We start from the raw sequence: 26,803 nt of genomic DNA, 5'->3' as shown, positions 1-26,803 counted from the left end.
ACCCCCCCACCTTTTGCCAGACTTCCAATGCACTTTGGCTTGATGTGCCCTGGGTCCCTGCCAATCAGCTTCCCAGGGCCTATGTTCTTTACAAAACTGTACTTTTTTACCCCCAATTGGCACCTCTCTGGCCACATGCAAATCCCTTGTAAAAGGTACCATGGGTACCAAGGGCACTGTGGCCAGGGAAGGCCTCCAAGTCCTGCACACACAAACACACACACACGCACACACCCACCCACCCACCCGTTGCAGGCTGCGTGTTTTGGTGCAAAGAAAAGCGAAGAGTCAACATGGCACACATACCTGTGTGCCATGCGTGCAACCCACTGTCAATGGTATAGGTAAGACACCCCTCTAGATGGGTGCACTATCCCACTGTTGAGGGTACAGTTGCATGAGTGCTGTACCCCTACAGTGTATAGGTCCATTCTTAGACATTGTAAGTGCAGTAAAGCCATAAAGAGTATATAGTCTGGGAGTGCGTATCAAAGACATGAGGACAAAGTTAAGGCCCCACTATGGTGTGATAAAGTGACAAGGAGGAAATAAATGCTGCAAACCTTTATAAAACTGCATAACAATTAGAGACTTAAACAAAGAGGGCTGATCCGGCAACCACAAAAAGGCCAAAAGAGCAGCAAGGTGCACTTTAATTGTACACAGAGTAAGGCTTTGCCAGGCTAAGGGCAAAACAATCAACAAAACATTAGATAACTAACTGGTGAGGGTCCAGTTGCAGAGCACCACACCAAGCAATACATTTGTCCCAACAGCAGGCGTATACAGTTTTTAATTGAGGGCTGCCTGACCGCCAAGATTACATCAACCACCTCCAAAGGTGTTGAGCTGACACTGCTCAATCTCCAAGTATGAAGGTTGAGATTGTGAAAGCCCGGGTAGAAATCTGCTCTGTTGCTGCAACAGCAGGTCTTCCTGGATGGGGTGCCTGATGAAGGACAGATGCTCAAGCCCAGGAATTCTGGACACCTTACTCTTGCCCAATCTGAGGCCACTAGGATGACTTGCGCCCAGTCAGTCCGGATCTTCTTAATAATTCGGGGCAGGATTGGTATCAGTGGGATGGCATACAGGAGTCCCAAGTCCCACTTGTGGCGGAACATGTCTTCGAGCAAAAGACGCCTTGGAAACTGCAATGCACAGAAGTGCTGACTTTGCATCTTCTCTGTGGGGGCTAACAGATTGAGCCAAGGTCCTTCCCATTCTCTGACAAAACCTTGCACCACCTCCAGGTGTAATTGCCACTCATGATTCGCTAGGTGCAGACGGCTAAGCTCCTCCCCCTGGCATTCAATGATCCTGCCAAGTGGTTCACCACCAGGAAGATCCCTTGGTGGTCCTGCTACATCCAGAGGTGCAAGGCCTCCTTGCCAGGGTCAATGACCCCACCCCACCCCGCCCTGGTTGTTGCAGTAATACATGGCAGTGGTGTTATCCAAGAGCACCTGTACCAATCTCCCCTTGATGGCAGGCAGGAAGTCTTTAAACACCAAGTGTGTACCCTAATCACCAGAAGGTTGATGCCACTGGACACCAGAGGTGTATGATCTCCACGATAGCCACCCTAAGCCAGAAGCGCTGCATTGGTCACCGCTGTGAGCCCTGAGTAGGTAAGGGAGAGGAGTCTGCCACTAACCCAATTGCAGTCTAGTAACCACAACTGCAGGTGTTTTGCAGTCTACTCCAAAATCTGAACTTAGTCCGAGAGGTCCCACTGATGTTGGGCCCACTAAGACTTTAGATTTCACTGCAGAGCCCAAATATGCCACCTGGCATGCTCGACCAGCAGGAGGCCATCATTCCCACCAGCCTCAGAGTCGACCTCACTGAAATTCAGCACTCAAGCTGAAAGAATGGGATCACAGCCGGAATACATGGGCTCTCTTTCCCAGGGGAAAGGCACTAAACTGTATCCTGAATGGCTCAGATGAAGGGGAGCGTCTGAGGAGGAGTCAGGTGTGACTTTGGCACGTTGACAGTGAACCACAAAGACAAGAGGAGGTTTTTCATAGTCTGGAGGTGGCCGACATCTGCCTGGGGCAAGCCTGCCTTTGTAAGCCAGGATGAGAGCAGAACCTGAAATAGGAGAGTCCCATGAAACGGCTTGAAAATCCGGTGGACCGTAGCCGAGCGAGGCGATGAATGGCGACACTGGTGCCAATAGCTCACCCATTGGAATCGGTGGTGTCCAAGCCTCGACAAACTGTGAACTTGGCTGCATAATGACAATCCTGTATGGCCTGGGCAAGGACTGGTTAGAGATCATCCAGGACAACTGGGAGAACTTGAGCCATCATGTCCCAAAGGGTGGGAGAATAGTGCCCCAGCAGCCAGCTAGTATTCACCGACCTGACCACCAAGCTTGTGGATGAAAAGACTCTCTTCCTGAATGACTGCACCTCTTTTGACTCCCTATCGGCAGCAGTAGTTGGGAAGACGTTGGAATTGAATGTGCTTGATAAGGCTGAATCACCAAGTCTTCAGCTGAGGGGTGCAGAGATAAAACTGCAGGGCTGCCAAGGACCGGGTGGTGCAGCAGTGCAATTTGGCATTTGGCCAGAGCAAGGTTCGGCCCATGCCCCCAACAAGGTGTCAATAAGGGAAGATCAAGGGGAGGAAATGGAGCCTCATCTGCCGTTGGGCACCACTTTGGTTGAGGCCGAACCGGCACTGACTCTAAGTTACAGAGGACAATTGAAGACTCGTCTTCCAGGGTTGGCATCTGTGTTGATGCACTGGGTGTTGGAGGTGAACCCGTTAAGGGCTCAGAGGATCCAGCTTGTGCAGAGGGTGAACCCACCAGCAATAACCTAGGTGTAGTACCTGTCAGATCCATGTGACCTGCAGGCATGCCAGAGTGAGTTGGCAAGAATACAAAGCATGGCCGCACAGAACTCTCAACCTGCTTAGGAGTAGAGGATGGTCCCTGAAACTCTGGTTGTGCCGGAACAAGTTGCGGGATAGAAAACAAAGTCAAGCGAGTTCGGGAAAGAGATCCCGATGTTGGGTGCTACCCCACACTTTTTCAGGAGAGTAAAAGCGGCAAGAAGGGGCCGCCTCCACTAAGATTTCTTGTCTTTTTTCTTTGACTGAGTCGAAGACTTGGACTGAGATGGACAGCAGCCCCTGGATCTCGAACTGACTAGGAACGAAAGTCTGACTTGGATCAGTTTTGTTGAGGAGCTTTACGATGCTTGGCGATATAGAGTTTTGCCCTGCGGTCCCGGATGGCATTCAGGTTCAAGGATGTGCAGTCACTGTTGGCCTTAGAGTCATGGCTCGACCTCCAGATAACTTGGTGAGGATCTGTCAGAGACATTTTTTAGTGACAGTCCTTACAGGGCCTACAACTTGTTGTTTTGGGAGGTGATATGTCCCTTGCAGACTGTAAAACTATTTTTGTAATTAGATAAGGGTCCCAAAGAGACACTATTTAGCTCCAGATCCGCATCTGTTGGCACTGAAAGAAAGGAACGGACATCAGAGCACAAGAGTGGAGTCTTTATAGGCTCTGCACATTATTTCCGGAGCGGAATGGTGTCATTATGCAGCCACACAGCACCACCGACTGGTGCGCAGAGTTAACAGTGAAAACTTTCTGGAACCAGTCTGACGCCTCGCCTGGGGAATATTCCAAAGGTGAGGAATCTGCGGCCAGAAGTCTCTATCAGAGGTAGGATGCTGCTCGTGGTGCACTATAAACCTGTTAGACAGAGATTGATATGGCTGATACAAGTAACCTTTGAATCCTCCCTGATAGGTCTGCTTTCTTCCCCTCGGTCAATGAAAAAGGTGGGATCATTAACGTTGGAGGGTCCCTTGGGATTTACCCATGTCCATTTTTATACTTTATAGGGAATAAGAATATGCTTTCGCCATCAAATGGCCCATCTAATACGCGACTCTGCACCTCTGAATGAAAAGATGGTAATGAAACAACCTTGTCTACATAAAACTGCCACTTTTGCAAGGAGGTGCAATTAAAGATTGGCCATATTCATTGCAGAGATGATGATGTGGTACTTTTCTCCCCTGCATGAACAATTTCTGGAGTTTCCCACTTTTTGTCTTCTGGTAGGAGTTCAGGCCCCATTGGTGATTGTGTATGCCTTTGCACTAGCTTTCCTTAATGATGAAGCTGCTATTGAAGAAACCCTGTTTCCAAAGGTCTTCCTTCCCTGGCTGGTGAAGCTATACCTGTCATACTTGGATTTTCTGACCTTCTCTTGGCTGCCTCCAGTCTAGGAGTAATGACAGCTACTGCTGCTGATTTGTACATTCATGTTTTGGGCAAAGACCGTATATGAAAATGAAATAAAAAAAAGAATCGCTACAGCTGGAAGATTTACCTGTCCTCTAAAATCATATAAGAAGAAATTAGATACTTCAGGCAGTTTAAATCTTTTTCTCTAAATTAGAACATGAAATCTTGCAATATTGTCTGGTATTGAGTCAATCGGAGGTAGTGAGATCACCACAATCACTCAGGAGACTTTTTGGAGTTAACCTACTTTGCATTCTTCTGTATTATTAATGATCTCGCCTGAAGTCTTTACTTGTCTTTCTTTCGGTAGCGGTTTTGATGACATAATGACTTGTTTCTGCCCAAGGTATTCTTTTGATGGCGTTTCCTCTGCTGGGACTCAGCAGTGGTTGTGCTATTTCAGTGAAGGAGTAATTTTCAGAGGATTCGATGATGGTTGGTTTGTAGGTCGGGAGGACTTTCCCCTCATGAAACAATTACCAAAGTCAGCATCAGGTGTTGGGAGATCCTGGAGTAGGTTTACCAGCCCATGAATCACTGACTAATCATAATACTCTTTATAGTTTCCCCCATACCGCCACTGATAATGCACCTTTTCTTCTCGTCATCTCCGTGCCCTGAATCTTGGATAGTTTAGATGATAAAATGGTGGTGTCCCTGATAACACTGTTATGAAGAACGCTTTTCTTCTTCCCGGTCTTGCATTTAACTGCAACGTGGCCTGGACTATATGCTGCAAAATAAGGATCATCTAGATTTAATTCCTCCTCAGATTCATTCTCTTGGGAATGGGGTGATATTTTGTTTGTGAAAAATTAAGGATGTGAAACTACCCCCACCCCCCCCAAATCACATCCTTACAAGGCTTACATACGTAAATAGTTAAGGGCTCTTCATCAACCCTCTGTTGATGATAGGCCATCGACGGGGAGCAGATGCCAATATAGACACCTTAGTTCACGTCAAAAAAGAAACTTGAACCTACTGTGATTTTGCCTTTTTGCCTGATGAGAAGTCAGAGGTGGCATGGTCAATCAAGGCTTTTTAAAATTTACTTCACACTCAGATGAAGGACAGGGCGGCTGTCTGATTATAAGGGACCTTTCATGGCTATATGGCAGTGTTTCATATGACATGGAGGCTAATCCATCCATTTAATAAGTCTTTCCTGGAGCTTTAGACCTCCAGGTGATCTGTGAGCACTTTTTTTTTCTTGCACAATAAAAAGTGTTTTAGACAGACTCATCCACAGAGGTTTCAACAGCCTTAGCTTTTGGAAGCCACCCCCCTAGCTTTCCCTAACAGTCAATGTGACTGTTGGCAGAACATTTGCTACATATTTTAGAGTCCCTTGCTTTATGATCCGGATGTAAGCAATAAATGCACATATTGTGAAGTACATCGGTTTTAACTGTCTTTTGGCCAAAAACTTTAAAGACGTCCCTTTTTGAAAATTGCAAATTAGTAAATTTTACTTATTCATTAAATCAAGGAGTAACGTGATAAGACGCTCTCACACATCACGTAGAAAGGCTTAGAGAAAGTTTTTTAAAGAAAAAGAACAACTTATCTGTTTGAGGACAGATCAAGGCTCTGGGAACTCACTCTCCAAGTGACTTGCAGTAGAAATCTGAGACGAGATGGTCTCTGGAAGGGGTGACAAGCAAGGCTTGACATTGGCTGGACTTCAGGTTCATGGTAATGAGATGACTGAGTTACTAAAGTGACACTAGTTTCAGGCCTTCCAGGTTGTTATGCACCCACTGCTATTGCAAGGCTACTGTGAGACTCCCACCCTGACGGGGAGGAACGATTCAAGAAGGTGAATCTATGAACAATGCAGTGCTGGAGGATTATATAGTCGAATCACTTCATTAGTCTTTCCCCAGTGACTATTACACAAAGAACATGGGAATATCAACTCAATGACACTCACCGTTTTGTTACCTATCTTCTCAAGGCCTTCTAAGCATTCCACCTGTTCTTCTGTGGTGTGGACTGCCCATGTAAGGGCGACCTGAAACAACACAGCATCATCAGCTTCTAAATACCATCAAAAGAAAACTGCAGTCACGCCATTAAGAACTACACCCGACCACCTATGACTAACCACGAACCGCCACTACTATCTGATACAAAATATTGTTTGCACTCACTGTTTTCTTGATAATTGCCATTTGTTGTTCTTCTACCAATCTTCTCTGTTCTTCAGAGACCTGTACTGTGGATCCAACCAATGAAGAAGGCGCCTGTAGTGAGAAAGATTTGTTCCTTTTTAACTGATTTCAATTAAAAGTATATTGATTCTAAGCATTTGTTAAATAGTCAAGCCTTTTCAACCCCTTCATGTTACCAGCAACCCCGATATAAACTGACCACTAAAGCCCTCTGTGAAGAATAATCCATTGTGTTAAATCTTCAATGTTTTATAGCTAGCAAACACATCACCTCACCATAAGGTCTTCACATTGCCTTGCAGGATTCAGTTTTTACAGGCCCTTGTATACCTGAAGAACAAATTACTTATTTTTGGTAGCGCTCTTTCTGGTGAATACCCTATCCTACTGCAGAATCCATACCTTCAGAATACTCCCCGGGCTAGACTGGAACCAGAAATGTTTAAAGCAGTGCTCCTGTGTGCCAGTAGTTGCCACTGTGTGACTGTGTCAATGTCGTTCCAATCAGGAAGTGCCAAGCGGATCCATATATACTTGCGCCACCCATGCTCGCTGATGTCAGTTTCTTTTCAGTAACACAGCGGCTCCCTCAGACATGGGTGTATGAGCAAATTGACGGAACCAGAGCAGATTCCTAGAATGGGGTCTTTTTAGATAAAAGAGACAGTGCCACAAAACGGCGAGGGGGGGCGACGCTAAAGAATTGGAGGTTGGATAAAGTATCCACGAGAAAGTGCGTTACTGAAGGTAAGTAACTTGCTACATTGATGTATACTTCTAACCGCAGATTCCTCATCTTAGGAATTGATACCAAAGCAGTAAATCCCAAGGTGAGGAGTGTGGAATGGCTCCAACTAAAAAGTCCTGTAGGACCGTGCAAGCAAATTGCCCATTTTGACAGACATGACTGACGAGGCAGTAGTGCTTCGTGAAAGTTTGCACCGAGGTCAACATAGCTGCTTAACAGATATCCTTGACAGGCACTACATGTGCTAGAGCAGTGTTCCTGCCCTTGAATCGTGAACATGAATCACAACTGGTGTATAAACAATGACTACTCGTCTGGCAACCATAACAAGCTTTGTTAATGTTTTTTAAGACATGTTGCACAGCAGCCCAGCACAGGAGTCCATCCAACTAGTGAGCACTGGTAAAGGGAGTGGGGTGGAGCCTCCTCCAGTACTGGTGAGAACCTTATTTTTATTCTCTCCCACCCATCATCACAGTTCTTGAGCCAATTTTCTTAACATTATAAATGCATTTAACTAGGATGTGGCTGGGCACCGTCCATTATTTAGTCGTCTTTCCAGACATGAAAAAATGTCCCACAGATTTGACTTCTTGCCCCTGTGATGCTGTATCGATTCAAAGCACAAAACACTTAATTTTATTCTGCCATTTTTATGAAGGCTTGAGGAGATGTTATCTGAAACCGATTTTTCTTGCACATAATATTCGAGATTATAAAGCAGCTATAAGCTATATATTTACACTTGAGAATCATTTTGTATGTTTCAATACTGCATTGTATATATGGGGAGCTATACATTTGAGGAAATAAATTGTACTGTAGTGCTTTAAAATGAGATGCCCTGACTGTCTTTGAAACCTTTTATGTTGCTGTATTTTTTATACTCTGTATTTATTGATGAAGTGTTTTTCTATGTACTTTTATGGCCATTGTAACCGTGCCGAATAAAGATTGTGAATCAAATCGACAAGTGATAGGGAAGTTAGCTGGTTTGTGGTCTATTATTGCATTATAATCTAGTCTTCATAATGTAGAGATGTATCTTCATCTCTTTCCTAAATTTAAGCCACTTTAGGGTTGTCCTATTGGATACAAGGTTGTGCAAGATCCTGGGTGCATAGATTTAAAAGGCCTGCTGCCTTGTTTCTACTTTAAAGGTCTCACCTGCCACAAAGCACAAGCTGCCTGCTTGTAAAACGCCTAATGTGAACCAAAGGTGGGCTCACAGGCTGCCCATTTCTTAACCAGTGGTTGGCTTGATCACTCATTTGCATGCTTTTTATATGTTGGCTTGCTTTCCTGTTTTTGTATTTGACTCTTCTCTGGAGCATAGCTTTTTTACAATACTTTTGATTGGCTGATTTGTATCCTTCCACTGCTCATACTTAGGGGACTACTTTTTTTCTTTTTCATTCCACCCTCCTTGAGGGTGCATGCGTTTCCAAGCTCTGCCTCTTGTGCTGCTTCTCTCCTCAAATGCTCACCCTCCTGTGCAGTGTTTCCCCCATCCCTCCAAACCGGTCTGTAAAAGCACAGGGAACTTTTTGCTGGGATTAGGCTGAAGAACAGACCTTACGGGTTGTTTTATGGCCTGCATTACAATATAGCATGAAAGCACAATCTTTGGCATACAAAGAATTTATGGTGCTTGGGGGCGGGGCAATCTGCTGCACTAACTCAGTTTATATCGGAGTCAGACGATGTACTTACCACGAGACTTATTCTTTTCAAATTGTGTGCAATTTCCGGAGTGAAACACATTTGAAAAATATACCATGTTATTTATAAAGACTGTAAATATCGAATTCAGTGTACAGTTTTGAAATAATGTAAGATATGTTTGCTTTTGATCCAGTATTTGGAAATGTTTTTAACTTAAAACACAAATACTTAGTAGGCAAACATTGGCGTAGCTAACAGCTGGAGACTTGCATTATAAAAGGCATGATCTATTAACTCCAATGCTACTGAGTGTACAGAGAACCACCGGAGATGGTGAGTTTCTCTGTAAGATGTGCAGGATGCTGTTCTTAATTGCTCTGTAATTGAAGCAGTTGGTTTTCAAGATGTTATCAACTGGCAAGGGAAGTCAATGAAGTTCCATCAGGATGAAACATGCTGTGGTGTGTAGTATGTCCTTAAGGGCTACCAGTATGGAGTTTGGTAGGCCATGGAGCAGGGCATTACAACCATCCACAGCCAGGGCATAAGAGTTTAAATAACAGTCTTGAAGTCACTTTCTAGAAGGAATGATTCACTGTCTTTAGAAGAGAGCTGGTAGCAGGCCACCTTTGCTTTCTGGTAATGTGTTCCTTGAGATTAAAGTCAGTTTTCAGGTTGCATCCAAGGTTACTCAGCATTCACTTGAGAAACGTTGGGTTGAAAGCTGCCAAGGTCTGTCATTGAGCCACTGTTTCTGGTTTGTTGTAATTGGCAAATAAAAATTATATCTTGGGTGGGTTTAACTTCAGATAGGTGGTGGTGATCCAGGTCTGGATGATGTGCAGGCAGTATTTGAGGCTTTGGATGTCTGAAGTAGAGGAGACTTTAAAGTAGAGTTGTGTATCAGCAGCATATTGTGAATCTGTAGTGAAGGTTGATTGATGAAGGTCCAGTAGTTGCTTGTAGATGTAATTTATTAGAAGAAAGATGCTACAAGGTACATTCAGGTATAAGTAATAGTACAGAGGTTAAGTAGAAATTGAGCCCCACCAGGAGCAGGATCATCTTAGCTCAGCCCCAAGTCTCAATTGAAACTCAAGCTGAGCCAGCATTCTATTAAATCACAACCATGTTAACATTCTAATAAACAAAGAATGAGAGATTGCAATAAAGAAAGATGCAGAAGTCACTACAGAATCTTGATGCTGTTATCTGGGAGTAGAGCATTAACAGTCTCCATATACAAATTGAAGGAGGCAGGGACAGTATGGAACCCTGTGGGACTTCGCAGGTAATAGGAATGTTTTGGGACTAGGTAATAGGAATTGTTTAGGACTAGGTAATAGGGATGGTTTGGGACCTTGACCCCATGTGAGCTAACTGGTGTTGGTTGGAACTATAGGTGAACCAAGCAAGACGTTGCCTGTTAATGTCATTCAAGACTCAAGGATACGCATGAGGAGGGGATGGTTGACTGTAAGAGCTGAGAGGAGCCTGAGGTCCTCTTTAACATTAAGAAATTATTCGCTTTTCTTTGAACCCGTATTGTTCCAGTGATTACAATTTCTTTTTTTACTACATATATTTAGATTTTTTTTTTAAACTACGTTTTTTCCAGCGTGCAGGCCAGAACCCATATGATTAGCAAACACTTGCGTCATACCAATTGCACAGGCACCAGTGACTTCATGAAAATAAAGCAGCCGTGTTCTCAGTACATTGTGTGACATTTCAGGATGCAGGTAATTACCCAAAAGTGGGAAAAGCTACGTGTGACCATCCTCATTTATCCATGAGGCCCCATGCTTTCTCAAACTTATATGCAACAACACCCTTCATAAACATTTCTTTTGGGGCTTATATGCCAGTCCAAAATTTGATATCTGGTGCCTGTCTGATCTCTCCATAGTCACAAAATGCCTAGTTTCTACCTCGGAACAAGCAGTAGCCTCTTCTTCGGGCACTCCATCACTTGAGTGCAGTATTCCCCGAGTTCACTAAAGTCCCATATTGTATGTATAAATGTGCCTATGAATCAGAAACTCAAGCGGTATTCCTGCGTATTAGTCAGCCAAATCATTATTGTTTCCCATGTGTGGTGCATACTAAGGAGAGATTTCAATTGTATTAGGTGAAACCGTGCCCAAAATGCTACCTCCATATGTCCATGTAGTGCTTCAATCCATTCTTCCACTGTCAGGTCCCCAATATCCTGTTACCAGTCCTCGCTAAGTTCTTTAAAAGGGATAATTAAATCCTTATTATTTTACTGTATGTGAGGGAAATTGCTTAATGCCTTAAGAGTTTGAGGTTTTCATTGCTATCTCTTCTGATGGTGCTTTTCGGAGACTTCGGGTAGTCATGTGGGTGTTCATTTGGCAGGCGGAATATGTCTATAAGGCTGGCAGAGTCAGTTCATATATTTCTGGGGCAGAGGATAGAAGATGGTCTTTTACCCGAGACTGATTCTGCAGGTAATTATTGAACCCTAAATAGTAATTTACAGTCTCTTATCATGAGAAAAGAGGAGAGCATTTTGTTTCTGCTTTTCTGTCATTTTCAGACATGCTCTCAAATACTGACCTGTTGATTTATCTTAATATTGCAAGATGTGTCTAATTAGCTTGGGACACCTACACCATTGGCAAGTTGGAGCAAGGTGAGTATTTCACAATGGGGTCAATTAATGACTGTGACCGTAGCAGGTCTTTAATCTCACACATAAGATAAGGGGTTGCCGATTTCTAGTTTGGGTTCACTTGTGTGTGGTTGATATTTAGCAGTTCAATTCTTCTCATCATCTAGCTTTGTAGTTAAGTGGCTTACTTCTTTTCTACACTGAGTCCTCATGGTATGTTCATGTTTGTCACCTGGATTGTTGGGGCACTTAGGTTGCTTCCAGTGCCCTTCTTACTGGGCCTGATTAGAACTGTAACTCTTTTTAGGTCGAAGCCTAGGTTTGCTGAAGACATCTATCTTTCAGGCAATAGGAAAGCTTCAGTGGAAATGCATATTCTTTGTTGTTTACGATTGGTTTTGTGATTTGTAACTCACATTTTCTAGCTTTCTATTTGCTGGCTGTACTTGTTTTAGGATGTCCAGTACAAGTTTGTCCCTCCCAAGGAGTAAATCCTTTCACACTACCCCTCCTTGTATTCTTACACAAGTGCTCTTTCAGTAAACAGACCTGTAAATCGTATTCCTATCTTCTCACATTTGCTGTGCATTAAGAGACAGAGGTCAAATGTCAGGCTCTGTCTTCCGGGGAAGCTTGGTATTTACAACTTTCTTGGACTTCAAAGTGAGAGGATTTAAGCGACAATCTTGCTGGATACTGGGGTTAGGAAAGAGGTATTTTTCTAGCACACAGCATTTGAATTAACTGCAGGTATTTCAGAATATATCAGTTGTCGGAAAGCACAAAGAAAGCACATTTGTGTTAATTGTGAAGGGGGTTGGAAACAAATACGTTTGTGCCCTGTATAGTTTGATTAGTAAAACTGTATGTCTGGGCAAATGCAATAGTCATTTCAACTGACAATGTGTAGTCTGTAATTGCAGTGCACTACCACACCATGCATACTCCACTCTACAGCACTCCACTCTACTCTGCACCACTCTACACCTCTGCACCATTCCACTTTACACCATCCTACCACACTCTGCGCCACTTCAATCAATGCCGCTGCACTCCACGCCTCTCTACTCTACTACGCACCACTCTACTCAAAGTCAATGCACTGTATGCCACTCTATTTGTGTGACCGTTCCGGTCAAAACTGATAACTGGAACAGGGTTGCTGCACTACTTCTCTTGGACCTCTCAGCTGCCTTAGACACAGCTGACCATGACACTCTAATATAAAGACTCTATGAAGTCGGCATAGAGGGGACTGCTCTGGACTGGATCACATACTACCTTTAAAACAGAACTAATGTCACCCATACACCCCTTTCTCATCCAAACCATACTTCAAAAAAGGCTTTATCATCTCACCGATACTTTTCAACATCTACATTATGCAACGACCAGCACTGATCAATGAATTTCACCTCATATGCTATAACTATGCAGATGGCACACAAATACTCCTTAAACTGGAAAGCCCCAAAGACATTGGAAACTCACACATTTTCAGTTACCTCAGAGCCTGTTGTTCAATGGATGACATGGAGTCATCTCAAATTGAATGCTTACAAAACTGAAATACTCACATGTGGAGATTGGAAAAATGATGTCCCACTCACCACCTGTCCTGACTACCTGGGAACACCGCCTAACGTATCTAAGGAAGTAAGAAACCCCAGAACTACCATGGCCTTCAAGCTATCAATGAATGCCCAAGAGGACCAACAAGCAAGATCCAGCTTCATTACTATAAAAACTCTGCGACAAACATTCCCCAACCCGGGATTTCCACACAAGGTCCAGGGCTACTATCTCTTTTGTTCTGTCTAAACTCGATTACGCCAATCCGCTACCACGTACCATCTTTAATAACTATGAAAAGACTACAACGGATTCAGAACTCTGCTGCCAGACTACTTTTACATATAAAGACACAAGCCCACATTTCCCCTGACTTGAAGGCTCTACATTGTTTACCGGTTGCCAAAAGATTCACATTCAAGCTGCTTTGTATCACCCAAAAAGCAATACATGAAACAGGGCTGCTCTTCCTCAGGAATGAAATCACCGAATATGCTCTAGATCGACATCTCGCCTCAAAATCCTACCATACAAAAAAAAACATAGGTGGCACATCCTTCTCTGTTCAAACAACCAAACTATGGAACTCTTTACCACAAAACATAAGATCCACAAATAACTACCTCATCTTCAGACTACTCAAGAGCTGGCTCTTCCCCACATAACCACCATACTCAAACATAAATATACAGCATATCCCTATGTGTATATATGCAGTTAATTGGAATATACATGTTTACCCTGATATGGGTATTCCTTTGTATAAGTGTGTATAATAATCATGTTTATAAATATATAGATATTCGCTAGTTCTGCTTAACAGATGTACATATAACTTATGGTATTCTATGTGTAACATGTATGTAGGTCACTATATAAATAGGTACATGTTTATCATACCTATTCAGCTACAATTACCTCACTATTGAATAAAAAATCAAAATTGTGATTAAAGTAAGAGCAACACTTGAAAGTCTAGATTTAATAAATAAAGCTTAAATCTTGATATATCACCTTACTTATACATATATACCTTACATACCCTTATGTATTGTTATATTTATTAGTTTATTCCAAATTCAGCATCTCCACTGCACTACCCTATATCTTACCCTATACGGCTCTCAATAAATCCTTTAACTCCACTCTGACTCCTCCCAAACCTCAATCTACTACTCTCTCCAATGCACTATCCTATCTCTCACCCTATATCTCTCTGAATATATTCTCTACCTCCACTCTGACTCATCCCAAACCCCATCCTACTACTATGATCCCCAAAGTAACTCTTCCCTCCTCTACCCCTCCTTGCATCATCTCAATCCTCTTTTACTATTCAGATCTCCCAAACAAGCCTTTCTAAACCCTTCCCTCGGACTCTTCCCCCTCCTCTCTTCTCATACCAAAACCCCTCCTGCTGCTCTGATCTCCAAATAAACACTTTATAGATCCTTACCTCTTCTATCCCTCCACTATCCTTTTCAATACAACTACCAGACTCACATGTTCACCACTCAAATTAATTTCATATTTCCCAATACTAATTCAGCACTAATCCTTTTTAGGTTCCATAGTGGCGTGGTACTCGCCAAAAATCGCTTTGACACCTAGTCAGGGTTAGTAAGCGCTATATAAATGCAATTACAATTTAAATGTGCGAGTGTGAGATTACATGAGCTGCTGCACTATGGGATGCTGCTCTCCTCTTCTTTCAGCATAGACAAAAGCTAAGTCGGTTGTGGCATTCTGAATACTAGGCAAACACACATTCCTGTAAGAGGTCAGCACAGGTCATATCAACCTGTAACATAATGAAGTATAAAGAAGAAAAAAAATGTGTGTACTATATGAGAAGAGGAAACTAGGCACAAGTAATGAACTTCTTCACAAGTTTCAGTTTAATTTCTCAAAATGTCTGCAAGAAAACGAAAATATTCATATTAAGGGCTGATTGGAATCAGACTCCCACCAGCTGCGGTCAAATGAGGACACAATGTATTGCAGTGGAGAGGCAGGCAGCCAAAAACCCTCCGTTGGCAAGAGCCAACGTGATTTAGATTCTGAACATACTACAGATGCTACTCCAACTAGCTGATAAAAAAAAGCAACAAGAGGGTAGAGGGTGGCGAACAAAGAATATGTAGCAGGAGGAGGATGGTTGATTAAAGAGAACAACAGCGGGATGTTTGTATGTGTCTGTAAGTAAGTGCATGCACTTAGGACCATATGAACAAACCATTTTTGCAGTCTGAAACGGCCCAAAGGTGCTGTTTCAGACTGCAAAAAAGCTTTTTCTTAAGTATGAAGAAGAAATTGCTATTTGGTAGCATGTTACCGAATCACAATTTGTAATTGCACATACATACTGATTGGGTATTTGGAAGAGCCATGTTGCAGGCGTCCCTTCCAAATACAGCATCGCATTGGAATGTATGAATGTTTTGTGACCGAATTACTGTCACAAAAATATATTTTTTTAAATTCATACTACTGAAAGATAGACTTCTCAAATGGGAAGAGGTCCCTAACGGACATCTTAAATAGAAAATATTACATATCCAGTAAGTAACTGTCCGTGGAAAGTAGTGCTGTAGATTCACATACTCTGCATACTCCTATTATCTAGTGTTGGGCTTGGACATGTACAACTTGCTTTTCTCCCAAAAATATTTTCAATCGCGAGGTAAAAGGAATCCTCCTGTGACTGGTAATGCACATGGGCATCATCGCCATTGCTAGATTTTCCTATACGGCGGGTGAGGATGGAGATGGAGCATAAAATGTACAAGATGACCATGCAAGAAAAATGGTAGGAAAGAAGGAACATAACCGAAAAAAGGCATCTGAAACAACCGAAGGTAGGATGGCTGCATGTGAATCTACAGTACTACAGCACTACATGCCACAAACGCAAAAGTACAATTTTCCGTTCGTGGCATGTGTTGCTGTAGATACACATGCTCTGCATCGAATATTCAGCAGTTCTCCCCGAAGCGGTGGCTAGTCAGATTATGATACAGAAGACTGAAAAAGTGTACGTAGTACAGCCTGGCTCATTCACGCTTGTTGTCATTCTATGACATCCACACAGTAGTGGTTGGTGAACGTGTGTGGAGTGGACCAAGCAGCTGGCTTACAGATATCAGCTATTGGGATATTACCCAGAAAGGCCATTGAGGCTGCTTTTACCTGTAGAATGTGGCCTTGGAGGAGCAGAGAGCTGCTTTTTGGCCTTGGTGTAGAAGGTTTGAATGCACTGGACTAGTCAGTGAGCTGCCCCTGCTTTAGAAAAAATGGCACTGCCTTTGCGATGTTTAGTGTAGGCAACATATAACTGTTAGGTTTCACTTAACAATTTTGTCCTATTACTGTAGTACATAAGGGCCGTCTTCACATCTACTGTGTGAAGGGCTCTCTCTGATACTGAGTCTGGGTGAAGGAAAACCACCAGGAGTTAAATTGTCTGGTTGTGGTGCAGAGGAGAGATCAACTTGGTTAGGAGCTTTGGATTCATTCTAGGGACTACCCTGTCAGCGTGGACTTTGAAAACGGGCTCTTACAACGTTAGGAGTTGGGATCTCGCTCATATGTCGGAGGGAAGTAATCGCAACTAGAAATGCTACTTTCCAAGACAAAAATTGCAGGGGGCAAGAATGAAGGGGCTCAAAAGATGTTTTCATGAGCCTAGTGAGGACTACATTGAGATTCCATGACGGGACTGGGGATAACCTGGGAGGGCTAACCCTCCTAAGTCCTTCCCTAAAGGCCTTAATAACAGTGACTCTGAATAGTAAAGACTGTTACCTGTTCTGTACGTATACTGCCGCTGCAGCCAAATGAAAACAAATGCATGTGTAAGCCAGGCCAGAGTGCTGCAAGTGAAACAAGAAAAAGACAATGCTTTGCACTATAAGCTTTAGAGGACCAATGTGTTTGGCTAAGCAGTAGTGGACAAACCTCTTCCAGTTTGCCGCATAGCAGGCTCAGGTAGTGAACTCTAGGTCCTCAGGAGTCAGATCGCAAGGTTAAGCTGCCTGGTATTGGGATGCCTGACTGTGCCCTGGTATAAAATGAGAAGGTCCGGCCTGTTGGGGAGCTTATCGCTAGGGACCACAGAGAACTCGAAGAGGGTTTTGAAGCACGGCTGCCTGGACTACATGGGAGCCACTAGGATGAAGGTGAGGTAAGTCTCCCAAAGCTTCCAAATCACAGATGGAAGGAATGGGAGAGGCAGAAATGTGTAGGCAACTATCACTGCTCAATTGTGCATTGTACATGGACGTGGAAACCTAGAGGCGAAGTTTGGGCATTTGGCCTTTTCGGCGGCTGCGAACAGATCTATCCATATCTAGAAACCCCCAACGCTGAAAGTTCGTGTGTAAGACTTTGGGGTGGAATTCCTACTCGTGGACTTACTGCCACATCCTGCTGAGCAGGTTTTCGAGGTCGTTGTCCACTCCTGGAAGGTACTCCGCTGGCAGATGTACTCTGTGGTGGATGGTCTAACACCAAATGTTTTTAGGAGAGCTGGGGAGAGCGCGTACCCCCCTGTTTTTGCAGGTAATATATGGCAGTCATGTTGCCTGGTTTGACCAGGACGGTTTTATGATGGCAGAAGAAAGTTTTCAGAGCCATTTGAACTGCCAATACCTCCAGACAGCTTATGTGCAAAGTCTGTTGAGGGGGTGTCCACAGATTCTTAACAGTCATGTACTGTAGATGCGCCCCCAGCATATGAGAGAGGAATCCGTGGTGATGGTCATGAAGGGAACTGGGTCTAGAAAAGGCCTGCCCAGAAACAGATGTTTCCGTTCCACCACTGCAGAGTGCGATGGGTGCTGGCCCAAATCAACACTAGATCGTCCCATAGACCTCCACGTTTGACCACTGTGCCATCAGACACTCTTGGAGCGGGTGCATGTGTAAGCGGAAATGAGAAACCATGGTGATGCAGGCGGCTGTTATGTCGAGAAGGTACATTACTGTTCTCACTGTTAGCTGATGATTTGGCTGAAAAAGAGGCAGCAGGAACGGGAAGGCTTGGATACATGCGGGGTTGGGTTCAGAATTGCTTCTAGGAAGGGCTGTATTTGTAAGGGTTGGATGTGAGACATGTCCACATTGATGGTAAACCCTAGATCATGGAGAGGATCTGAGGTAATCTGCGTCTGAGCCAAACACTGCTGTTTGCTTGCACTCTTTATAAGCCAGTCGTCGAGATATGGGAAGACATGGATGCCACTCCTTCAGAGATGAGTGGCTACCACTGCAAAGCACTGGGTGAAGACTCTGGGTGCGGTGAATAACCCAAAGTAGGCATCCTTCAAGTCAAGGGCGGCCATGAAGTTGCCTTGCTGCAATAGTGGGATGATGTCCAGGAGAGTGACAGTGTGGAAATGCTCTGACAGGATGTGCTTGTTGAGGGGCCTTAAGTCTAGTGTGGGCTGAAGGCACCAGTCTTTCTTGGGGTTTGAATAAGTACAGGGAGTACACTCCTCTTCTGCAGTGTTGTAGTGATACAAGCTATAGGTCCTCTGGAGTAAGAGCGCATATTCTTCCTGGAAGAGGAATGGAACGGGTGTTCTGGGGGAGGGTTCATGGGGGAGGGATGTTTTGGTGGTGAAGCAGTGAGTTCCAGGTTGTAACCCTTCTCTACAATGAACAGATCCCATTGGTCTGAGGTGATGCTTTGCCACTGCAGAAAGAAACCCTGCAGACGTCCCCTGACAGGTGTTGTGGGATCAGGGGAAGGGAGAAAAAGTAATTGCTTGGTAGGTGAGGCACCTTTGGAATTGTTTCCCCTATAGGAACCCCTGGAATAAGCCCTGGAGGCTTGTGGCTGATGCTGTTGCCTCTGGTAGGAGGTGGAGGCTTCTGAAGAGGTGGCTCTGGCGCCGCCAAGGAATTGAAAGTGACAAAAAGTGACAGACGGCTGTGGAGACTGGAGAGCTTCCATTGGTTTGGCTGTGTCCGTGTCTTTTTTTAACCTCTTATCAACCTGAGGCCCAAAAAGGTGTTCCCCCACCAAAGGGGATGTTGATCATATGCTGCTAGACTTCTGACTTGAAGCCAGAGGCATGGAGTCAAGCATGCATATGGATCAAAAAGCTTGAGTGAATGCCCCTCGTGGCCGTGGCAGCTGGCTCAAGAGCACACCTGATGATGGTTTGGGAGATTGTTTACCCTTCCGCTACAATTTTCTGTGCCTGTTGTTTGTACTGATCTGGGAGATGCTGAATGAATTCTCCCATTTCACCTAATTAAGCGTTGTTAAATCTGGAAAACAATCTCATGGAGTTGGCGATCCACTAATGAGTTGCAGATTGTGTGGCAGCCCTTTTACCCACCCCATCGATTTTCTTACTTAACTTGTCTGGTGGCGAAGCATCCCCAGTACCTTTGGCATTTTACCATTTATGTGGGGTGCACTACCAACACATTTGGCGGGAACTGACCTCTAATGTAGGGCTTTGAAAACATCCTGTGCAGGCTTAAGCATTCCCTTAAGCATGGGCAAGAACTGTGTGGAATGAGGAGTGTGTGAGAGCATTTCTGCCAGGAAGTCATCCTCCTCTGCAATGGTGTGTAGGTCGGCCTTTAGAAAGGTGGCTGCCTTGTGAATGACATGGTGGTAAGAGGTGGTATTGTCGGGAGGGGGAAGGCTTCGCAGGGTAGAGGTCGGGGTCATTGTCACCTATAGGGTCGAGAGGTCAGTGGACCAGTGCCCCTGTCTTGAAGTTTCTTCTATTTGGAAGGTGGATGTGGCATCATGCTAGCTGCTTTTTAAAAGTAACCTTCCTCTTACAGGGAAGGGTCTCCTGCACCTTTGGTGGTGGCTTTGCTTTGATTTTCCCCATCAGGGGATGAATGAAGAGTCTCTGCTGCTCAGAGCCTAACTCCTCTTGAAGACGTTGTAGAATTGGCAGCTCCCGATCCTCGGAGCCTGTCATGGATGGTCCACTGGGTGCCAAAGGCTGTTTTGTATGAGAGGACGGTTTCGACGTCAGCCTCTGTGCCGATGCCAAAACCAAAGAGGTCATTGAGGGAGCCGTAGTCATAGACGAGGGACATGTATTGAGCAGCTGGCTCAGCGCCAATGGTGGAGTTAAGGTCAACTCAACACTGAAGCCTTAGGTCGGTGCCGGCCATGGCTGGGTTGCAGTGGAGGCCCAGCGTGAGCTGGTCATCTGGCACCTCAGCTTCCAGGCTGAAGGCCCCCGACTTGTTAGACTTCGGCCACTTCTTCTGCATCTTTCCTGAAGGTGTCGTGATATCGTCATCTCTGTGTTGTTCCATGGTGTGTCAAGCAAGCCAACGATCCCAAAGGTTCCGGATGGTCTTTTAGAAATGCGAGACGAGGCAGGCGGCACAGGAGGCCTTGTTGAGCTCTGGTTACCAGCAGAGATTATGAACTGCATGCTGATCTGCCCATGAGTACTTGGAAAGGCAATGTGGACAGTAGCGGAGGACACTGTTTTGGCATACACAGGAAACAATGCGAAACCCATGGAAGTTTATCGCGGTTGCAGAAAAAAAAATCTTTCCACTTGAAATAGCTGTGGTGTAAACAAGTGTACGAGTTCTAATAAAAAGAATTTGTGTGCTTTTAATTCTGGTTGCCTCAGTAAAGCCCACTCTGTTGCTTCTAATACCTCATAGTGGGGTATAGACGTGTATAAAGATATCACGTATATTGTGCAAAGTATCCACTTGTTCCTGTCTTCTTGAGAGAGATTTTCCAATTTTATGAGAAATTCTGTGGTGTCCTGTGTATACGTGCTCCAGGATTTTACAAATGATTGCATGAAAGTATCCAAATACTTGCCTAACGGTTCAAACAAAGAATTACATTCTGATACTATTGGACAAAACGAAGGATCAGTACTGTTCTTGTGCCTTTTTGGTAACATGTAAAGTTCTAGGATGTGAAGTTTTTAAAAATAATTTTGTGAATGTGATGATTCCTCCTAGTTCTTCTATTCTGTCACATATTTTGGATAAAGTCGCCATTAAATCCAAGGTCTGATCACTGTCCAATGCCATAAAAGTGGACTGATCATTAACATGTTCTGCGTTTGATGAGTAAAACATCTCATCCATCAACACCAATGCGCTCCCTTTGTTGGTTTTTGAGGTCGAGCCTAGAACAGCGCTGGTACTCGACTTTTAGTAAAGGGGATCTCGAAAGTGCTACCCAGGCATTTGCTGGCTGGCTACAAGCTTGAGTGCACGTGCGCGAGCACGCGCGGCCATCTACCTTTCCTGCGCCAGCCTTCAGCACCATCTGTCTTTCCACTCCCTTGCTCCCTGCCTCAGCCCCCCCCCCCCGCTGCTGCGCGTGCATCCCTAGCATGCTTTAGCGCGTCATCGCGATCACTTTTGCTTTCAGAGTGATCGCGATGACGTTCGCTTTTACAGCCGTGCGGCGTTACCTTTACTGCCGCGCGGCCAATGCTTGTTTGCACTCTTGCACCCTTTTCTCTGTCTCTTTATTTCCTCGGTTTGTTTTCTGTTGTTTTGCCCCTTCCTTCTATCTCTTTGCCTCTCATTCTTGCTCCAATTCACTGTAACCCTTTTGTTGCTCGCCAGCTTTTATTTGTTGCTGTTTCTGCTTCCGCATATTCTCTCATTTCTTTCTCACTTTTACCTTTTTTAGTTATGCATCCTGTTTCCTCTTGTTTCCTCTTTCACTCTCACTCTTGCTTGCCTCAGTCTTGTTTTGCCTGTTCCCCATGCCACTCTTTTTTCCCTCACATTCTCCTACATCCAATTCCCACCTCCCGTACATGCCTGATTCTCCTGTCCCCAAACCTCAAGCTGACCAGTCCCGGCCACCGTATCTCCTCCCTCATTCTCCAGATCTTTATGGTGGCTGCACCGCAGACACCTAGCTGCGTTCCAAACCCGCCCACTCAGCAGATGCGCACCTCTCCCTCAAGGCAGACGCCTCTCCCCTCACTGTGCCAGGGCCTCCTCCACCCGGATGTTTGGAGCCTTGACCGGCTCCCCCTGCCTCTTCTCCTGCAGCTCGCCCTCATTTCGCCTAAGCGCACCACCAGTGCATGGAACCCTGCCCCATCACCACCCACCCCAGTCCCATCTCCCTCAGCCGCGGTCGCTCGCTCCTCATCATGAGGCAATCACATGCCACGATCCAGTGATGTGTAAATGAACATTTATTAGGACAGGAATGCAAGCATTTAAACCTCTTCAATGTTTATCATAACATCAAAACTTCTTAAACATGATCCCTTTCTCCACCCCAGCATTCTCACGCCATCTTGCTTCACTCATTCTTTTCACCTTTCTCCCAATAACCTCCTTCGATTCCCAGACTCTTTCTCACTTCTTTTTCTCAATCATCCTCCAATGAAGCCTCCTTCGCCTGTGCTTCCTACTTCCCCCCCAAAGGGGTGGATCCGCCCACATCTGACTCTCCACCCCTCCAACTACCTCCACCCAGAACAAGCATTGGCATAGCCAATAGGTCTCGCCTTTGGGACCTTATAAGTATTTAGTAATGCAGCACAATATCCTTGGTGCAACAACACCAACTGTTGCATGGCTAAAACTTATAAGGTCCCAAAAGCAAGACCTATTGGCTATGCCAATGCTTGTTAAATACTAGATCTTTATTCACTGCCAACAATCTCAAAGTGTTTAACTCACATTTAGTTAAGTTTGATCTGAATTGTAACTTTGCCAGATCCTTTTTTACCAATATTTCGAATATGTCTAACATCTTATGCGATGTAGGGGCTTGAAACTTACTTCTCGGTTTGAACTCCAAGAACTCTGATTCTGCAGTGTGGTCTTTGGGACGCAGCATACTGCTGAAAGAATTTCACAATCTGAGAGTTCTCATGAATTTAAAAAAGGAAACCTCACATTCCAATGCATTTGAATTATATGTGGTTACAAATGATGTCCCTTTGATCAACACTGCCAGTTGTTGAGTGGTTTGTGTAACCGCTGAAATGTTCAGCACTAAACCTTGTCTATGCCCCTCAAATTCTTTCTTAGTTTTTCCTTTTCCTCAGCGGGTTTTCCTCTTGTTGTTGGTTGTTTTGTTGTTGTTTGAATAGACAGTTGCCCTGAGTTGTGGCATGAGTATAGAAAAGCCAGTGTGGGCACTGCTTGATTAGTTTCGGTTGTCTCTGTACTTTAAGTTGCTTTTTCTTGTATTGATGACATTTCTCCTATAAGTACTCTTGGTGGGTCTGTATCTTTTTCGGAGACAATGCTCTCTTTAGAAAATGTATTTGTTTTCCTAATATTTCTCCTTAGGGGGTACACTGCAGCCAATGTATATGTTTCATTTAATTTATAATCAATAATATCCTGCTTAAATCGGCGTGATTTACTTTCCTGTAGCTCTTCTCCATAAGTTTTCAGTTTTTTGTTCAATCCTTCTAAAGTGTTTTTCCACACCTCATCCTCCATTCTAGGTTCTAGTTCACTCTTGATGTTATAAATCTCTTGTTCTAAATCTGTAATAGTACGTGATAATTTCTGAATCAGCAATACATTTAAATCCAAAGAGCATTTCTTTAAAATAGCATGCCATTTCTTATTGTACTGGAATCGGAAGAGCATAGGTTTTATCGGTAGTCGTAGTTCTCTGGGGATTCTTTTCACCTTCTGGTATTGTATTAATGTGGGAGAGGAGTTGGCCTAACGGCTAGGGCGGTCGACCTTGAATCTGGGGAACTGGGTTTGAGTCTCGGCAATGACGCTGAACATCCTGTGCTTCTGGGCAAATCACTTAATCTCCCCGTGCCTAACAAAAATGAATGTGCCCTCATGTAATGCAACTGGTGCTATGTAAAGCGCTCTGATACCAGAGTCGGGTCAAGTTCGAGCTATATAAAACTCTGTAAAGAAAAAAAAAAAAGGTAGATGTGTGCATTAAACTGCTTTGTCTCCTGTATCAATTAATATATTTCTAGAGACCATTCTGACTTGTAAACCTTTGTGTTTGCTCTGTTGTCAGTAAAGCTTGAAATCGACTCAAATTATATTTTTGTGATAGGTGCTACGATACTGAGGACATAAAACTTGTGAATCAATTATATGTGGATGTGGGTGTATTGTGCACAATTGTCTTTTGGGTACCACATAAAGTGCATGTGTTTGCAAAGGCAGAAGAGCATGCCTGAGTGCCACATGAACTGACCATGTATGTGTGTTTGTGTAAAGAAGTGAACGTGTGTGTAAGGACGACAGAAGTCGCTTGGGTCCAACATGAAGTGTATTTAAGGAGGGGGACGGTAGGGCTTGTTTAACGAGGTCCACAGTACGAGCCCCAAGAGACTGTAAACAAACAAAGTACAGTGTTCCTCAGATTATTGAAAAGTGACAATAGATATGGAGAGGCAGGGGGATAGGGGGTTCCTCTTGGTGGAACTAGAGCTCTCACACACCCAGCAAGCTAGGTGTCATGCTTCATCATATGAGCTTGCCCCCCATCAGGGCGGCGCTGCAATCCCTGACGGGCTCCCGAACTGGTGATCTTTTGTTCCTGCCGGTTGGTGCAGTGGGGGTGAGGGGCCTAGTAGTGTAGATGTAAGTGGAAGTGAATTTAAAACAGGTCAGTCTGTCCTAACCATTATTTTATTCATAAGGTAGACTGCCTGATTAAAAGGGGTGTAGAGAGTGGCAAGGTACTAGCTATAAGGTGTCTAGTAATGTAGCTCTACTCTCGAGATCAACATGTTTCATGCCTCTGTGGTCAGGGGGATCCGGGCACTTCTTCAGGATCAAGCAAGAACAATCTATCTACACTGTATGGTTACGTGAACTCTACATACCACATTCACAGGTCCGTGACCTAGTCTATTGCTGATAAGTGCCAGCAACAGTCCTGGCGGTTAAGTAAAAACGGACTCCGATTGGGTCCCGCGTTAAGGTAACGCTGCGCCTTTGACCTACCCTGCCGCCAGGAACCGGGTTCCTGGCACTTATCAGCAACTCTTGCCACTCTCTAAACCCCTTTTAATCAGGCAGTCTACCTTATGAATAAAATAATGGTTAGGACAGACTGACCTGTTTTAAATTCACTTCCCCTTACATCTACACTACTAGGCCCCTCACCCCCACTGCACCAACCGGCAGGAACAAAATATCCCCGCCAAAGAGCCCCGGTTCGGGAGCCTGTCAGGGATTGCAGCGCCGCCCTGACGAGGGGCAAGCTCATATGATGAAGCATGACACCTAGCTTGCTGGGTGTGCGAGAGCTCTAGTTCCACCAAGGGGAAACCCCTATCCCCCTGCCTCTCCATATCTATTGTCACTTTTCATTAATCTGAGGAACACCGTACTTTGTTTGTTTACTGCAACATGAAGTGGCCACGCTGTGGAAAAAGGTGATCTTCCACCTTCGAAAGCAGCAGAGAGCCACTTCGGACACGAACGCCCATTGTAATGTGTTGTCGCTGTAGAGGAATGAGACTAGGGCTGTTTATGGGGTTCTCTTCCTTCCAATATTGTTTTCTTCTCATGCTCTCCCGGTTGCCGGCAATGTTTGCATACACCCTCTCCTGTGAAAGCTTATTTTATGGTCTTCTGTCACCGAACAGGGTACAACTGTGTAGGTACACTGAATCAGGGGCATCACGGAGCGTGAGGGAAAGAGAGAAGGAGAGCAAGGGGGAGTTGTGGGGGAGAGCAGGTTGAGGGGGAAAGGCAGGGGTGAAGGAGAGGGACTGCAGACGAACGTACTCGCATGCGGAAAATATATATATTTTTTAAGTACCTGGAGGAGCTTGTGAAAGGACATTGGCCACAGGAAGCTGTACCTGGATCTTGCTCCACGGCAAGGACGAAGTCTCAAAGCCCAGGAGGATGATGGAAGAGAGGAAGGGTGCTAACCAATAAGAATCAAGGCAACAAGAGTAACGTGGAAACTAACCAATGGTAAATAAAGGTATGTAATGGGCAGGCTTTAAGCCACTTAAGATATATTTATTTTTTAACAAGAGATTTCCCAAGCACTGTGCAGGTGAAACTTAAAAAGGTTGACAGAGCAGATAAATTACCCGTAACTGTGCCCAGAGCAAAGCCATACTGGGCCCAAAAAAAAAAAACATTCAACAACACTGCCTGCATCAAGTCTAATTGAAGAGTGCCACAGCACACCATATACTTGTCCCACAGCTCTGCATATGCATATTTTGTGTCAAGGCACCTGCCTACCAAGATGATATTGACGACCTCAGGAGAGAGATCAAAAGAACTTAATTGCTGCTGCTCAGTCTCCATGCTTGGAAGTGACAATTGCGCAGGCTCGGGTGTATGACCCAGCCCTGCTGCTGGGATAGGAGATGCTCCCATATTGGAAGCCTGATTGAGGACAGATGCACAGGTCTGGAGGTTTTATACGGCACACTCTCAAGGCTCAATCTAAAGTTTCTAGAATGACTTGGGCCCATTCGTGCATGCTTTTTGTCAGAACTCAGGGCAGGAGAGGTAGCGGCAGGAAGGCATACAGGAGTCCTGTGCTCCATCATAAGCGGAATACATCTCCGAGAGATAACCTTCTTGGAAACTCCAGCACAGAAAAGTGCTGACATTAGGCCTTCTCAGAGGTGGCGAAGAGGTTGATATATTTCTTCCCATTGCTGGAAGATACCATGTGCCACCTCCAGATGCAATTGCCACTTTGTGATCCACCAAGTATCCCTGGCTGACCTCACCCACCCTGGTGTTCAAAGATCCTG

At 44.6% G+C, this 26,803-nt stretch overlaps 1 protein-coding gene across 12 annotated transcripts in view; it reads right to left on the bottom strand.

Annotated features, from left to right (window-relative positions):
- LOC146855858 (uncharacterized) overlaps positions 1 to 26,803 on the bottom strand; it is a 922,371-nt gene that overhangs the window by 221,790 nt on the left and 673,778 nt on the right. For all 12 annotated transcript variants that reach the window (XM_085653813.1, XM_085653801.1, XM_085653802.1 and 9 more), the window contains 2 exons: positions 6,442 to 6,534; positions 6,222 to 6,302 (listed from right to left, as the gene is read on the bottom strand). In XM_085653813.1, coding sequence (XP_085509939.1) covers positions 6,222 to 6,302; positions 6,442 to 6,534 — 174 coding nt within the window. The remainder of the gene's footprint in view (positions 1 to 6,221; positions 6,303 to 6,441; positions 6,535 to 26,803) is intronic.

Source organism: Triturus cristatus, chromosome 4_1, assembly GCF_964204655.1.
Source record: "Triturus cristatus chromosome 4_1, aTriCri1.1, whole genome shotgun sequence".
Taxonomy (NCBI): domain Eukaryota; kingdom Metazoa; phylum Chordata; class Amphibia; order Caudata; family Salamandridae; genus Triturus; species Triturus cristatus.
Note: the sequence above shows the minus strand (reverse complement) of the source record. Positions and strands in the feature narration are given on the sequence as shown.